This window comes from Schistocerca gregaria, chromosome 3 (assembly GCF_023897955.1).
Source record: "Schistocerca gregaria isolate iqSchGreg1 chromosome 3, iqSchGreg1.2, whole genome shotgun sequence".
Lineage (NCBI taxonomy): Eukaryota > Metazoa > Arthropoda > Insecta > Orthoptera > Acrididae > Schistocerca > Schistocerca gregaria.
Window position 1 is genome coordinate 81,203,301 of NC_064922.1, and position 17,284 is coordinate 81,220,584.

The window sequence follows — 17,284 nt, forward strand, 5'->3', positions numbered from 1 at the left end:
TATGGCCTTAAATGAACTATACAGATAGTTTACACAGTATGATTTTAGCTCTGCAAATTCTTAAAAATTTCGTGCAGCTATGTCCTCAGTTTCGTGCAGCACAGTAACTATGACGAATAACAAAAATAAATTCACACCATTATCGAGCAAAGATATCAAGCTATAACATGCGGACGGATCAAATTTTTTCCCCGAATAGTTTTCTTAAAATCGGATGATAGAATACACGTGGCTGTAGCTGTCCCTGTCGCGCGTGCTGCAGCGACGAGAGTCAGCCACGTTTGAATTCAAACGTCGCCAGTTGTAGCAAAGAACAGGCAACGCCGCGGATGTCGCCCACGTAAGACACCTCCGTAACTACATCACCGGTTGTGTTTTGTCGCCTGAAGCTGTCGTTCGCTGTCGGTCGCTTCTGTCGCTCTAAGAGACCAGATGTGGCTTGAATTAAAATAAATAGTATCGACAGCAGTTGAAAGATTTATACCAAATAAATTAACAGACGACTGAGCTGAGCTTCATACTTAACAATCATATGCAACCGTCCGCTCGACGAAAGATCCGTACCCAAAGACTGGAAAGTTTCATTGGTCATACCAATATTCAAGATAGGTAGTAGGAGTAATCCACTAAATTACAGGCCTATATCATTCAGGTCAATATGCAGCAGGATTTTGGAACATATATTGTATTCGAAAATTATGAGTTAGCTCGAACAAAACGGTCTATTGACGCATAGTCAACACGGGTTTAGATAACATCGTTGTTGTGAAACACAATTAGCTCTTTAGTCTCATAAATATTGAGTGCTATGACAATGGATTTCAAATTGATTCCGTATTTCTAGATTTCCAGAAGGCTTTTTACACTGTACCACACAAACGGCTTGTAGTGAAATTGCGTGTCTGTGGAATATCGTCTGAATTATGTGGCTGGATTTGTGATTTCCTGTCAGAGAGGTCACAGTTCGTATTAACTGACGGAAAGTTATCGAGTAAAACAGAAGTGATTTCTGGGGTCCCCCAAGGCAGTGTTATAGGCCATTGCTGTTCTTTATCTATATAAACGATTTAGGAGACAATATGAACAGCCGTCTTAGGTTGTTTGCAGATGACGCTGTCGTTTATCGATTATCAAAGTCATAAGAAGATCAAAACAAATTGCAAAACTATTTAGAAAAGATATCTGTACGATGCAAAAATTGGCAATTGACCATAAATAACGAAAAGTGTGCGGTCATCCACATGAGGTTAGACGATAAATCAGTCATATCTAAAGGCCGTAAATTCAACTAAATACCTAGCAATTACAATTAGAACAACTTAAATTGGGAGGAACACTTAGAAAATGTTCTGGGGAAACCTAACCAAAAACTGTGTGTTATTGGCAGGACACTTGGAAAATGTAACAGATCTACTAAAGAGACTGCCTACACTATGCTTGTCCGTCCTCTATCGGAATACTGCTGCGCGATGTTGGATCCTTATCAGATAGGACTGAAGTTCAAAAAAGGACAGCACGTTTCTTAGTATCGCGGAATAGAGGTGAGTGTCACAGAAATGATACTGGATTTGGGGTGGACATCATTAAAACAAAGGCGTTTGCGACAGAATATTCTCACGAAATAACAATCACCTCCGAATGTGAAAATATTTTGCTGGCGTTTACTTAACATAGGGAGAAACGATCATGATAATAAAATAATAGAAATCAGAGCTCGCACAGAAATATAGGTGTTTGTTTCTTCCTTGCGCTGTACGCGATTGGAATAAGAGAGAATTATTGTGAAGGTGGTTCGATGAACCCTCTGAAAATAACATTAAAAGTGTCTGGCAGAGTATCCATGTAGATGCATGTAAATATAGATACAGAAATGGTACTCCATGGGCACGCAGTTTGATTAGATGTCGCTTGTGACGAACTGTGTCAAAAGCCTACTAGAAAGGTAAGAAAATGGAATGATTTGATATCCCCTGTCTGTAGCAGTCATTGCCCCGTGTAATAAAGAGCTAGTGGAGTTTTACAAGAACGATATTTTCTGAATCCATTTTGATTATTTGTCATAAACTCGTTTTGTTGGCTATAATTATATTATAATTGTATTGTTCGAGTATAGCATATTTTCCAAAATTCTGCTGCAAATCGATGTTACTGATATGGGTCTGTAATTAATCGGATTAGTCCAATTTCCTGTCTCTGTTATTGGTGTGGCTTGTGCAACTTTCCACATTTTGCGTACGGATCTTCCTATGAGCGAGCGGTTGTATATGACTGCGTAGTACTTATCAGCATACTCTGAAAGAACCCGCCTTGTTTTCGTTCTGGCCTTGCATTTTTAAGTGTCTTAAATGATTTACTACAGCGAGGATATCCACTTACAAGTTACTCACGTTGGAAGTTGTTTTTGATTCGAATTCTGGAATATTTACTTCGTCTTATTTTATGAATGAATTTCGGGAAACTGTTTAGTAATTGTGCTCTATTAACAGTGTCATCCATAACACCACCATTGCTATTGCACCGTGAAGGTGTTGACTGCGTCTTGCCAGTGACTTAGTTTACGTACAAGCAGAATCTCGTTGGGTTTTATGCCAGATTTCGAGACAAAATTTCGTTATGGAAACTATTAAAAGCATTTTGTATTGAAGTTCGTGCCAGATTCGGAGCTTCTGTAGAACACGGCCGATATTGGGTATTGAGCGTTTTTCTTTTTCCTTTAATTTGGCCTAGTTTTTTTGGTGCTTCTGGAACAGTGTTCTGATTTGTTTTTTATACCGTGGGCGATCAGTACCATCTCCTATTAATTTATTTGGTATATATCTTTCAATTGCCGTACATACTACTTCTTTGAATTTAAACCACGTCTCCTGTACGCTTACATAGTCAGATTACAAGGAGTGGAGACTATCTCTTACGAAGGTGTCTAGCGAACTTTTACATGCCTTTTTAAACAGATGTATTTTGCGTTTACTTTTGGTTGGTTTGGCTGTTACGGTACTCAGTCTAGCTGCAACAGCCTTGTGGTCACCAGTCTCCGAATCCGTCATATATCCGTCCATATCTGGTCAGTATTACTTGTTGGTAAGTATGTTTTAGCTACCGTTTACACTCAGAGTGGAGTCCTGAGCTAAGTGTTCAAAATAATGTTCTGAAAAAGCGTTTAATAAGATTTCGGATGACACTGAATGCCTACCACCGGCATTAAACGTGTATTTTCGTCAGAATGTCGAGGCTAGACTGACGTCACCACCAACTATAGTTGTAAGAGTGAAGTGCCTATTCGAAATGAGACTCAGTTTTTCTTCGAACTGTTCAGAAACAATAAAAACCCAAAAAGAACGTCCTGCACCGAAGTTTCGACGGAATCGAAGTACGGCACAGCTACAGTCCAATATACACTCCTGGAAATTGAAATAAGAACACCGTGAATTCATTGTCCCAGGAAGGGGAAACTTTATTGACACATTCCTGGGGTCAGATACATCAGATGATCACACTGACAGAACCACAGGCACATAGACACAGGCAACAGAGCATGCACAATGTCGGCACTAGTACAGTGTATATCCACCTTTCGCAGCAACGCAGGCTGCTATTCTCCAATGGAGACGATCGTAGAGATGCTGGATGTAGTCCTGTGGAACGGCTTGCCATGCCATTTCCACCTGGCGCCTCAGTTGGACCAGCGTTCGTGCTGGACGTGCAGACCGCGTGAGACGACGCTTCATCCAGTCCCAAACATGCTCAATGGGGGACAGATCCGGAGATCTTGCTGGCCAGGGTAGTTGACTTACACCTTCTAGAGCACGGTGGGTGGCACGGGATACATGCGGACGTGCATTGTCCTGTTGGAACAGCAAGTTCCCTTGCCGGTCTAGGAATGGTAGAACGATGGGTTCGATAACAGTTTGGATGTACCGTGCACTATTCAGTGTCCCCTCGACTATCACCAGAGGTGTACGGCCAGTGTAGGAGATCGCTCCCCACACCATGATGCCGGCTGTTTGCCCTGTGTGCCTCGGTCGTATGCAGTGCTGATTGTGGCGGTCACCTGCACGGCGCCAAACACGCATACGACCATCATTGGCACCAAGGCAGAAGCGACTCTCATCGCTGAAGACGACACGTCTCCATTCGTCCCTCCATTCACGCCTGTCGCGACACCACTGGAGGCGGGCTGCACGATGGTGGGGCGTGAGCGGATGACGGCCTAACGGTGTGCGGGACCGTAGCCCAGCTTCATGGAGACGGTTGCGAATGGTCCTCGCCGATACCCCAGGAGCAACAGTGTCAATAATTTGCTGGGAAGTGGCGGTGCAGTCCCCTACGGCACTGCGTAGGATCCTACGGTCTTGGAGTGCATCTGTGCGTCGCTGCGGTCTGGTCCCAGGTCGACGGGCACGTGCACCTTCCGCCGACCACTGGCGACAACATCGATGTACTGTGGAGACCTCACGCCCCACGTGTTGAGCAATTCGGCGGTACGTCCACCCGGCCTCCCGCGTGCCCACTATAAGCCCTCGCTCAAAGTCCGTCAACTGCACATACGGTTCACGTCCACGCTGTCGCGGCATGCTACCAGTGTTAAAGACTGCGATGGAGCTCCGTATGCCACGGCAAACTGGCTGACACTGACGGCGGCGGTGCACAAATGCTGCGCAGCTAGCGCCATTCGACGGTCAACACCGCGGTTTCTGTTGTGTCCGCTGTGCCGTGCGTGTGATCATTGCTTGTACAGCCCTCTCGCAGTGTCCGGAGCGAGTATGGTGGGTCTGACACACCGGTGTCAATGTGTTCTTTTTTCCATTTCCAGGAGTGTATGTAGGAATCACTCTGGCCCGGTTCTTGACATTCATAGAGCAGTGCATTGAGTTATGTAAGAAACTTGGGTCGACAGCGATTGAGCTTCACACGGTGTGCTACGCTGTGCTGCACTCGATGGTGTGCACTCTGTTGGTGGAATGTTGCGGGCGTGCGTATGTAAACGGCGCCCACACGAGGGGACCGATGAGCAGCTTAATGAAGTCACGAGACATTGGACCTGCCTCCACTCAGTCACAGCTAATATTGTACCCTAAGCTCTAGGAACAAAGCACTGCTGCGGGTGAAAGTCTGACAATGCCAGCCACTCGTGCTGGCAATAAGTCAGATAAATAATAGCACAGACTTCGGCCGAAGAATGTGAGACAGAAGCCGGCAGGCAGTTTGATGAAATACTTAAGGAATTTGCATTTTATACAACGGTCTTGCCACCTCGTCCTCATTTTCCATCAAACTGATAAATGTGAAGCAGAGAGCAATTTTGTTGTTGTGACAGTCCGTGGTTTCCCGCAAAACTTTATGCACCCACAGAGGGAGAAGTCGTGTGACTGTTCGATTAACGTACACCGTGTCGAACTCTGATACATATAGACAAATCTTGGGCCTGTTCGATCGCGTTAACAGTTTGAGCAGCAGTAGCACAGAAATAAAGCTCGTCTCCTGTTGATAACAACTCTGTGTGTATGTGTGTGTGTGTGTGTGTGTGTGTATGTGTGTGTGTGTGTGTGTGTGCGCGCGCGTGTGTGGGGAGGTTGGAGTGGGGGAGGGGGGGAGGGAGGGCCAGAGAAATCTGAAGGACGTTTTATCTCCAGAATATTTCTTGCTCTATTGTGAGAACATTTTGAGTTCCTTTTGAAGCAGCTTTTTTTTTTCGTGAAATTGAATGATTTCTCGGTGTAGGATTTTTGTCTGCAAGCAGCCCCATTCTCCGCCCATGACCTTTATAGACAGAGATTAGTAATACGATAAGGTTTGTTAAAATTGTTTTAAATGTGGTCCACATTGCTGGAATGAGCTTGGAAGACTTCCTATTGGGGTAGTTGCCGATATTAAACATGAATCAAATATATTAATGTGACAGTGACGGCTAACTACCTTGATTACTGAATCAAAAGCGATATTGTAAATAAGTTGTATTTATTGTAAATTATCTCACGATAGAAATAAGATCATATTGAACAAATTATGACTGAAAACAAATTAAACAAATTGTACACTGTTCTTAGATATATTACAGTGGTAACATTGGCTCTCAGCTCTTAATGTTAATGCCGCCAAACTCTATCAGCCAATCCCGACGAGCGGGCGTTGACCCTCAGCGTCTCCTGCACTTCCCTAAGAACTGCCCAACGAGAGCTCAGCCCATTTGCCGCTAAAATATCGCGCAACCGAGCGGCGCCAGCCCGGAAGTTGGACGCTCTCTGTCTGCTCGCCATTTCCCCTCCCTCTCTCACCTGGCACCCGGCGGCGTTCCTGTTGATGCTTGCAGGTCAGTGGCCGCATCCCCTGGGACCCCCGGCCCCTGCACAATGCTCTTTCGGCGCTCACCGGCCTTCGCCTCCCCGCCTCCACTGGCAAATCCACTTTGCTTACACCTGCAGCATGCAACTAAATATTATCATTACCAAAGCCCGTACTATTTCAGACATGTGTCTAATCGTCACGTATCTTTTTCTAATCCACCTAGTAAGACTAATTAACCATTATATGGGTTTATTTACTACAAATATGCAGAATAATCTGCAAAATGAATGTCACAAATGAAAGCCACCTTTGAAGCTTTGCACCTTAGTAGCTGAGTACCTGACGTCGCCCGGATTTGGATGTACAGATGCTGTGGACGATACGAGAAAAAAAATGTAGGGAATAGACGTGTGTAGGTGAGGAGTGTGTGTGAGTGCTGAGCAGTGACGCATGCCCGCAGTCCTGCTGATCCTGGCGTCGCAGCGCATCGAGTCTGTCATCGGCGACTGGTTCGGCAACGACACCGACCGGCGGCCGCAGCCGCGCCACGTCGACGTGACGGCGATGCGGGGCGGCCCGCCCTCCGTCGTAGAGTGCATGATCCTCGCCTGGGTCTGCGGTGAGTACTCACACTCTGGTAACTACTCACTCTCCCTCTCTCCCTCTCTCTCTCTTACGCCTCTTTCTCTGCAAGCCAACGAGTCGAGCGCAGCCAAGCGGCACGGGCGACGCTGACAGAGTGCTCGCTGACTGGCTCATCACCACCCAGCCCACACCCCTATGGACAGAAACTTGTCATTTGGAGACGGGCATCGTTTAAGAACTGATAGTTCAAAATGCCACCCCCAAAGGGGTGAAACAGGGGATAAAAAGCCTTAAGAAAATATACCATTATATTTAAAAAATTTAAACCTAAATCTATGTAAATAGTTATTTCACTTCTCGCTTAATATGAAGAAATGTGTTAGGGTATGAAATAATCTATGAAAGAACCATCAGAAGCACGTTCGGAACAACAGTGCGACTTTGGCCTTGCGAAACAGCGGGCACTAAGCTGGTGATTGATAAAAAAAAAAAAAAAAAAAAAACATCTGTCGCAGCTCCACTTACGTAGAACCTAACTACAAGAAGCGGCAGAAATGCATTCAGACACCCCGATCCACACCACCTTATTGTTCTGGGTGCACAAAAGAAGCGTTTCTAATTTTTAAGTCACCATAATACCGAAAATATCATGTAGATATTACAATAGTGTCAAATTACTGTGGTGACTCTATCACAAGATGTTATCAGAACTACGTGATGAAGTGGAAAGCTATTTTAGTGACATATAACATTCATCTCTGTACCCCACCCGAACGAGCCACGCAAGGCCTAGAAGTTTCGGCCGACCGCCGTGTCATCCTCAGCTGAAGACTACAGTAGATGCAGATACGGAGGACCTTGTGGTGAGCACACTGCTCTCCTGACGGTTGACAGTGAGCCGTCACCTCCAGGTCAACTAGTTCTCGAATTGGCCTCGCGAGAACTCAGTGTAGCCAGCGCACCCCGCCTGCCGACTGTTGACAGTGAGCCGTCACCTCCCGGTCAACTAGTTCTCGAATTGGACTCGCGAGAGCTCAGTGTAGCCAGCGCACCCCGCCTGCCGACTGTTGACAGTGAGCCGTCACCTCCCAGTCAACTAGTTCTCGAATTGGCCTCGCGACAGCTCTTTGTAGCCAGTGCACCCCGCCTGCCGACTGTTGACAGTGAGCCGTCACCTCCCGGTCAACTAGTTCTCGAATTGGCCTCGCGAGAGCTCAGTGTAGCCAGCGCACCCCGCCAGCTGACTGTTGACAGTGAGCCGTCACCTCCCGGTCAACTAGTTCTCGAATTGGCCTCGCGAGAGCTCAGTGTAGCCAGCACACACCGCCTGCCAACTGTTAACAGTGAGCCGTCACCTCCCGGTCAACTAGTTCTCGAATTGGCCTCGCGAGAGCTCAGTGCAGCCAGCGCACCCCGCCTGCCGACTGTTGACAGTGAGCCGTCACCTCCCGGTCAACTAGTTCTCGAATTGGCCTCGCGAGATCTCAGTGTAGCCAGGGCACCCCGCCAGCCGACTGTTGACAGTGAGCCGTCACCTCCCGGTCAACTAGTTCTCGAATTGGTCTCATGAGAGCTCAGTGTAGCCAGCGCAAACCGCCTGCCAACTGTAGACAGTGAGCCGTCACCTCCCGGTCAACTAGTTCTTGAATTGGCCTCGCGAGAGCTCATTGTAGCCAGCGCACCCCGCCTGCCGACTGTTGACAGTAAGCCGTCACCTCCCGGTCAACTAGTTCTCGAATTGGCCTCATGAGAGCTCAGTGTAGCCAGCGCAACCCGCTTGCCGACTGTTGACAGTGAGCCGTCACCTCCCGGTCAAGTAGTTCTCGAATTGGCATCGCGAGAGCTCAGTGTAGCCAGCGCACCCCGCCTGCCGACTGTTGACAGTGAGCCGTCACCTCCCGGTCAACTAGTTCTCGAATTGGCCTCGCGAGAGCTCAGTGTAACCAGCGCACCCCGCCTGCCGACTGTTGACGGTGAGCCGTCACCTCCCGGTCAACTAGTTCGCGAATTGGCCTCGCGAGAGCTCATTGTAGCCAGTGCACCCCGCCTGCCGACTGTTGACAGTGAGCCGTCACCTCCCGGTCAACTAGTTCTCGAATTGGCCTCGTGAGAGCTCAGTGCAGCCAGCACACCCCGCCTGCCGACTGTTGATAGTGAGCCATCACCTCCCGGTCAACTAGTTCTCGAATTGGACTCGCGAGAGTTCAGTGTAGCCAGGGCACCCCGCCTGCCGACTGTTGACAGTGAGCCATCACCTCCCGGTCAACTAGTTCTCGAATTGGCCTCGCGAGAGCTCAGTGTAGCCAGCGCACCCCGCCTGCCGACTGTTAACAATGAGCCGTCACCTCCCGGTCAACTAGTTCTCGAATTGGCCTCGCGAGAGCTCAGTGTAGCCAGGGCACCCCGCCAGCCGACTGTTGACAGTGAGCCGTCACCTCCCGGTCAACTAGTTCTCGAATTGGTCTCATCAGAGCTCAGTGTAGCCAGCGCAACCCGCTTGCCGACTGTTGACAGTGAGCCGTCACCTCCCGGTCAACTAGTTCTTGAATTGGCCTCGCGAGAGCTCAGTGTAGCCAGCGCACCCCGCCTGCCGACTGTTGACAGTTAGCCGTCACCTCCCGGTCAACTAGTTCTCGAATTGGCCTCATGAGAGCTCAGTGTAGCCAGCACAACCCGCTTGCCGACTGTTGACAGTGAGCCGTTACCTCCCGGTCAACTAGTTCTCGAATTGGCCTCGCGAGAGCTCAGTGTAGCCAGGGCACCCCGCCAGCCGACTGTTGACAGTGAGCCGTCACCTCCCGGTCAACTAGTTCGCGAATTGGCCTCGCGAGAGCTCAGTGTAGCCAGCGCACCCCGCCTGCCGACTGTTGACAGTGAGCCGTCACCTCCCGGTCAACTAGTTCTCGAATTGGACTCGCGAGAGCTCAGTGTAGCCAGCGCACCCCGCCTGCCGACTGTTGACAGTGAGTCGTCACCTCCCGGTCAACTAGTTCTCGAATTGGCCTCGTGAGAGCTCAGTGCAGCCAGCACACCCCGCCAGCCGACTGTTGATAGTGAGCCGTCACCTCCCGGTCAACTAGTTCTCGAATTGGCCTCGCGAGAGCTCAGTGTAGCCAGGGCACCCCGCCTGCCGACTGTTGACAGTGAGCCGTCACCTCCCGGTCAACTAGTTCTTGAATTGGCCTCGCGAGAGCTCAGTGTAGCCAGCGCACCCCGCCTGCCGACTGTTGACAGTTAGCCGTCACCTCCCGGTCAACTAGTTCTCGAATTGGCCTCATGAGAGCTCAGTATAGCCAGCGCAACCCGCTTGCCGACTGTTGACAGTGAGCCGTCACCTCCCGGTCAACTAGTTCTCGAATTGGCCTCGCGAGAGCTCAGTGTAGCCAGGGCACCCCGCCAGCCGACTGTTGACAGTGAGCCGTCACCTCCCGGTCAACTAGTTCGCGAATTGGCATCGCGAGAGCTCAGTGTAGCCAGCGCACCCCGCCTGCCGACTGTTGACAGTGAGCCGTCACCTCCCGGTCAACTAGTTCTCGAATTGGACTCGCGAGAGCTCAGTGTAGCCAGCGCACCCCGCCTGCCGACTGTTGACAGTGAGTCGTCACCTCCCGGGCAACTAGTTCTCGAATTGGCCTCGTGAGAGCTCAGTGCAGCCAGCACACCCCGCCTGCCGACTGTTGATAGTGAGCCGTCACCTCCCGGTCAACTAGTTCTCGAATTGGCCTCGCGAGAGTTCAGTGTAGCCAGGGCACCCCGCCAGCCGACTGTTGACAGTGAGCCGTCACCTCCCGGTCAACTAGTTCTCGAATTGGCCTCGCGAGAGCTCAGTGTAGCCAGCGCACCCCGCCTTCCGACAGCGCTCGGCAGACTAGGACGGTCACTCCTGCGAGTGCTTCCTGAGCCCGACACCACTGAACTGCGTTCTCCTGACGGGAACCGGTGTTACCGCTGTGGCGAGGCCGTTGGCGACAAGTAATGTTAGTAAACTCCAATGACACTGCTCAAAATAATCATTTCGTTTCGAAGTACCAATTGAATTCCTTGAGTCACAATACTAATATTAATACCTCACCTGGAAACAGGGGTAAGGAACTAGCTAGTTGTTTTGAGAAATTATGCAGTAAAGTTTCAGTAACGTCTCCTAAATAAGATTTTTAATTCAGATAAGTCTTTCTTTTCAAATACTTCTTGAGTAACTTTATTCTTACAAATGCATTACTAGGGACTTAACAATGTTTACATGCAAACTGAGTGCATTTCACATTTGTTAACTTTTACATTCCACTGTTTATTTCTTAGGTGAATTGATGAGACAGCGTTGTCAAACCTCTCATAATACAAAGTTATCAGTTCTGAACCGTTTGTCGGCCGCAGTGGCCGTGCGGTTCTAGGCACTACAGTCTGGAACCGCGCGACCGCCACGGTCGCAGGTTCGAATCCTGCCTCGGGCATGGATATATGTGATGTCCTTAGCTTAGTTAGGTTTAATTAGTTCTAAGTTCTAGGCGACTGATGACCTCAGAAGTTAAGTCGCATAGTGCTCAGAGCCCTTTGAACCATTTGAACCTAACTGTTTCAGTTCATGATATTACGACTTGACTTACCAATTTCTGCAATAATACATTGTAATGGCCTCAAAAATTAATCTGTGATTCAGCGGAGAATAAAATTAATTGTTTTGTCACCTCACTCCCGACGGCCCTATCCCCTCCCCACCTACCCTTTTGGTCGGAATTTGAAATGTTGTGGGGAATTTAAATTTTGGCGGGAATTTTTGTATCCCACCCCCACACCACTCCTGAGAGTTACCAGGAAATTAAAAATGGCGGTGCCCTTTATGGGAGTCAAATACTTATCCTCCTGGACAGAAAGTGGAAGTGCACCCCTCAAAACATGGAAAATGCCCAATTGCAGAAGAGGAAGGTTAGGTTAGTGTACTTTGCTTAATTTTGTTGGTATCCAGAATTAAAGACCAGTCATAATTACGTAACAAATCATAAAGTTCAGCCATAACTACACAACTATATGCATAGCGCTGCACAATGAGCACCTAAAATCGCATCACAGCTCTCAAATGGACAGCGCCGTACTACTGGGGAAAGATTTTACAGCAACACTCCAAACTGGTGGCAGACGAACTGACCTATAAGCTGGCGGGAATGAGGTTAGAGTGGAAGGTGCTGTCTTTGTTTTTTATGGGAATAGGTGTTGAACCGACGAGATGCTGGTGTTGGACAGATGGGAGTTTAATAAGTATACATCTGAGGACTGGGTCTATCGCGGTTTGACGCCAGAGTTCGCTACAGACGCCTTCCCCTGCATTGCTTGACAATCACCCAGCAGCCCAGGTAAACGAAGCCAATACACGCTACCACAACTGATGGAAAATTCTTCATTGCTCTAATTACACATCTAATTGTCATGAGAACAAAATAAATGGGTCGTAATACAACACGTGTACGGTGACAAATTGTCAGCCCAAAAGATTGCATAGGAGAGAGGGGTGACAGTTGCATTTGTGTCATCAACAGTGGGCACTCACAAACTAACCATCTTAGCGGCAGTCTTAGTCTCCCCCCCCCCCAACCCCTCATCACTCACTCTCCTTACCATAGCTCACTGATGGTCCAAAAAAGATCCTTCTGGTGGCATTGATATATTGATTGTCTCCAGTCTGCATAAATCAGCCACAGATAGACAAAAGACAAGAACAGGTCGCTTCATGCAGGCTATTAAACGTATTTGTGGAAAGGAGTTGACCTCCTTGGAATAACAACGAAATTCTAACTGCCCAGCTGTGTCTGTGAGCACACTGGGTAGCCACACCTCTAGCGGCTCCAGTATGCCAGCCACTCTATGAGAAGACATTTCATTGTAACAGTTGTCTCCTATAACTGAGCACCCGTTAAAAACACAATCGCGACGACAATAAATCTACTTTTTCTACGAAGATGGTAGCAGTCCATGTTCTTTTAGTTTTATGAGCAAAATCTTCGTAGTTTTTATGTTCGACGGCAAGATACAATTCACATATCATTATTTGGGGACGTTCAATGAAGTGTAAAAAACTACAGACACGCAGCCAATTACAGAAGACCAGACTGCATAGGTCGATCTATACACCCCGAGTATGTGTCCACCCTGCATAAAACAAGAGAAAAAAAAACTTCCACTGCTTTGCTGCGACAACTATCAATTACTGCAGAATGTACTCGTTACTTCGAAACCGTCATCATAGTAAAGAAAAAGCCAGAATTTAAACTCCAAAGAAAACACATCTATAATAAGCAGTCTCTTTCAGCTTAATGGACAAATTACACAAGCTGAGAGCGTCTCTATTTTCCAAATCAATGTCTGTAAGTAAACTGTCGTACACGTGTGTATTACGAACATTTCAGACACGTGAAATAACATTACAACATACAGCCGTTCACGCTATTTGCTCACGTGTTGGAAAAAACACAATCATTTTACGTTCGACAATAAGAAAATAAGATTCAGGCTGGCGCTGCTCTTCTGTGTACCGTGGTACGTTCCGCTTTACGAATGAGATGTTATATCACACTGGCGTTTACAAAACCTGTCTTGTAATAGAACCTCCTATAAGATCTTCCACATCTCTCTGCCTTCCAGTACACCGAAAACAATTACTGTCTGCATACTTACAATTGACATTTTTGCTCCATAATTCCTCTCAATCGACCTTCCTGAAACGTTTCTAACATACAGCAAACAATCACTCGCAACAGCAGCAGATTCCTGGGTTCTGGTCTTGTAAGCAATGTAACCATCACTACCTGCTTCACACAATTTACTGTCGTGTCGGAAAAAACACTATGATATCTCGGTTCAACAACGAGCTATAATTCAAGTGATGTATACTTTACAAGTAAAAGATATGAAGTGTGAAATAGCACAGAACTTGCGGTACCGCACCTATTTTTAAACACGCATAGTAATAAAAAGCCATGTTTCCTCGCGAACAGGTAAAGCCGGTTTCTATTCACTTTATGATCAAAATCGGTGTGGTTTTGAGAGAACTATGTGTAACCAAACTTTAACCAGTTATAGCACTCCTTGCATTAGAACCTCCTATAAATTTCACGGCACCTTCAGATATATCGAAAAACAAAAACCGTCTGCGTATTGACATAGAGTATATTACATATACACTCCTGGAAATTGAAATAAGAACACCGTGAATTCATTGTCCAGGAAGAGGAAACTTTATTGACACACTCCTGGGGTCAGATACATCACATGATCACACTGACAGAACCACAGGCACATAGACACAGGCAACAGAGCATGCACAATGTCGGCACTAGTACAGTGTATATCCACCTTTCGCAGCAATGCAGGCTGCTATTCTCCCATGGAGACGATCGTAGAGATGCTGGATGTAGTCCTGTGGAACGGCTTGCCATGCCATTTCCACCTGGCGCCTCAGTTGGACCAGCGTTCGTGTTGGACGTGCAGACCGCGTGAGACGACGCTTCATCCAGTCCCAAACATGCTCAATGGGGGACAGATCCGAAGATCTTGCTGGCCAGGGTAGTTGTCTTACACCTTCTAGAGCACGTTGGGTGGCACGGGATACATGCGGACGTGCATTGTTCTGTTGGAACAGCAAGTTCCCTTGCCGCTCTAGGAATGGTAGAACGATGGGTTCGATGACGGTTTGGATGTACCGTGCACTATTCAGTGTCCCCTCGACGATCACCAGAGGTGTACGGCCAGTGTAGGAGATCGCTCCCCACACTATGATGCCGGGTGTTGGCCCTGTGTGCCTCGGTCGTATGCAGTCCTGATTGTGGCGCTCACCTGCACGGCGCCAAACACGCATACGACCATCATTGGCACCAAGGCAGAAGCGACTCTCATCGCTGAAGACGACACATCTCCATTCGTCCCTCCATTCACGCCTGTCGCGACACCACTGGAGGCGGGCTGCACGATGTTGGGGCGTGAGCGGAAGACGGCCTAATGGTGTGCGGGAGCGTAGCCCAGCTTCATGGAGACGGTTGCGAATGGTCCTCGCCGATACCCCAGGAGCAACAGTGTCCCTAATTTGTTGGGAAGTGGCGGTGCGGTCCCCTACGGCACTGCGTAGGATCCTACGGTCTTGGCGTGCATCCGTGCGTCGCTGCGGTCCGGTCCCAGGTCACGGTCACGTGCACCTTCCGCCGACCACTGGCGACAACATCGATGTACTGTGGAGACCTCACGTTCCACGTGTTGAGCAATTCGGCGGTACGTCCACCCGGCCTCCCGCATGCCCACTATACGCCCTCGCTCAAAGTCCGTCAGCTGCACATACGGTTCACGTCCACGCTGTCGCGGCGTGCTACCAGTGTTAAAGACTGCGATGGAGCTCCGTATGCCACGGCAAACTGGCTGACACTGACGGCGGCGGTGCACAAATGCTGCGCAGCTAGCGCCATTCGACGGCCAACACCGCGGTTCTTGGTGTGTCCGCTGTGCCGTGCGTGTGATCATTGCTTGTACAGTCCTCTCGCGGTGTCCGGAGCACGTATGGTGGGTCTGACACACCGGTGTCAATGTGTTCTTTTTTCCATTTCCAGGAGTGTACGTGTATTGCACCATCAGAGGAGGTGACCATTGGTCGAAGTCGCTTGCATAAAGTTTTGTCACTTGAGGAATCCTGTATTGTTCACTCATAAACAGTTTGAGAGATTGTTTTCTCATCTGTAATGCGTCTAACAGTAAATGACTACAGCTTTGTACACCGCCAATCACTTTGTTTTTCTACCATGACTTTCAGGTCTGTGTCTGGTGCTAAACCCAGATTAACATGTTTCGATCCATTTGCTCTCTCAGAAAGCTGAACTCTGCATGGTGTAAACCATATACTTGCCACATCGCACAGTACACTGGAAATAAAATTCAGTGGCGATGTTTCTCATTAACAAAAATTGTGCAAGACATCGGAACATGTGGAAAGTGGAAGAGTTTGCTGCATTGTAGAGCGTTTCCCACAGCTGTCCTATACAGTTAATCTTATCTTCCACGGTGACAGGTAGAAGATGTATCCGTGTTCCATTTCGAAGAACACTGCTTCTTCATTTTGCAGTCACGTATCTGATTACTGGAAGGTGCTGCTCACAACACGCACGAGATAGTAGAAACAAAAAGTGGTACTGTTAACGTATTGGTGAAAACAAATTTGGTGGGCATCACATTATACGAAAATAGGACGAGTCTTCACCGCTGAGGAATGATTCCAAACAACTCTCTGAAGGTTATTTAATCCCATGCTCCACAACGATAAGAAACACATATCCAGTGTTCCGTCAAGGTTCTCTCCATCTCAACCAAATGCTATCAGTCAATCAGTATATAGTAATCAAAAGTGTACCGGTGAATGAATGGGATGAGAAAGAGACCGTTGATATCGGACGATGTACTGTAAGTACACTGCAGTTGATGGTGCGATCAATGTACCAGACGTTCCATAGTTTCAACGCCAGTTATTGACACAATGCTTCCCAATTTCTGTATCATGGCTGAATCACTCCTCCACAATTTTGCAAGTTCTATATACTAGATTGTGAATGCAGGTATATGATTGTACAGAACGTTTATTTGGTCATGTACTCAATATGTAACAGACAGCGTCCTATACCGATGCAATTACGTTATCTAGATATTTTCAGAACATCGATTACAGTGCAGAATTTTCGACTACGGCCGATTAGAGTAGGAAACTTGCAGGGTGACTGTATGTCTGATGTTGGACAAATATATCGTGCGTTAAAGAATGAAGAGCGTTGCATACCGCGTGACTAATACCTTGGAAACCATATGGCTTTAACACTATAGCATTTTTAGGTGCAGAACTGAGTTGCCATAGGACTGTTTGTTTATAGTCTACTATCATTCCTCTCAAGAATCACAAGAGGAGGAGGTATACTTGGAAAAGGCCGGGTGGTACGGGAAGACTTCAGTTAGATTACATCATGGCCAGACAGCGACTCCGAAATCTGATACTGGATTGTAAGGTGTACACAGGAGCAGATACAGACTCAGATCACAATATAGTGGTGATGCAGTGTAGGCTGAAGTTTAAGACATTGGTTAGGAAGAATCAATACGCAAAGAAGTGGGATACGGATGTACGACGGAATGAAGAGATACAGTTGAAGTTTTCCAAGGCTATGGATACAGCAATAAGGAAGAGCACAGTAGGCAGTACAGTTGTAGAGGAATGGACATCTCTAAAAAGGGCCATCACAGAAGTTGGGAAGGAAAACATAGGTACAAAGAAGGTAACTGCGAAGAATCCATGGTAACAGAAGAAATACTTCAATTGATCGATGAAAAGTGGACGTACAAAAATTTTCCGGGAAACTCAATAGGAAGTGCAGGGAAGCTAAGATGAAATGGCTGCAGGAAA

The 17,284-nt window shown here is 47.7% G+C and overlaps 1 protein-coding gene across 1 annotated transcript in view; it reads left to right on the forward strand.

Annotated features, from left to right (window-relative positions):
- The window catches only part of LOC126354208 (transient receptor potential-gamma protein), an 847,751-nt gene that overhangs the window by 534,882 nt on the left and 295,585 nt on the right, over positions 1-17,284 (forward strand). The window contains exon 9 of the mRNA XM_050003666.1: positions 6,743-6,901. Coding sequence (XP_049859623.1) covers positions 6,743-6,901 — 159 coding nt within the window. The remainder of the gene's footprint in view (positions 1-6,742; positions 6,902-17,284) is intronic.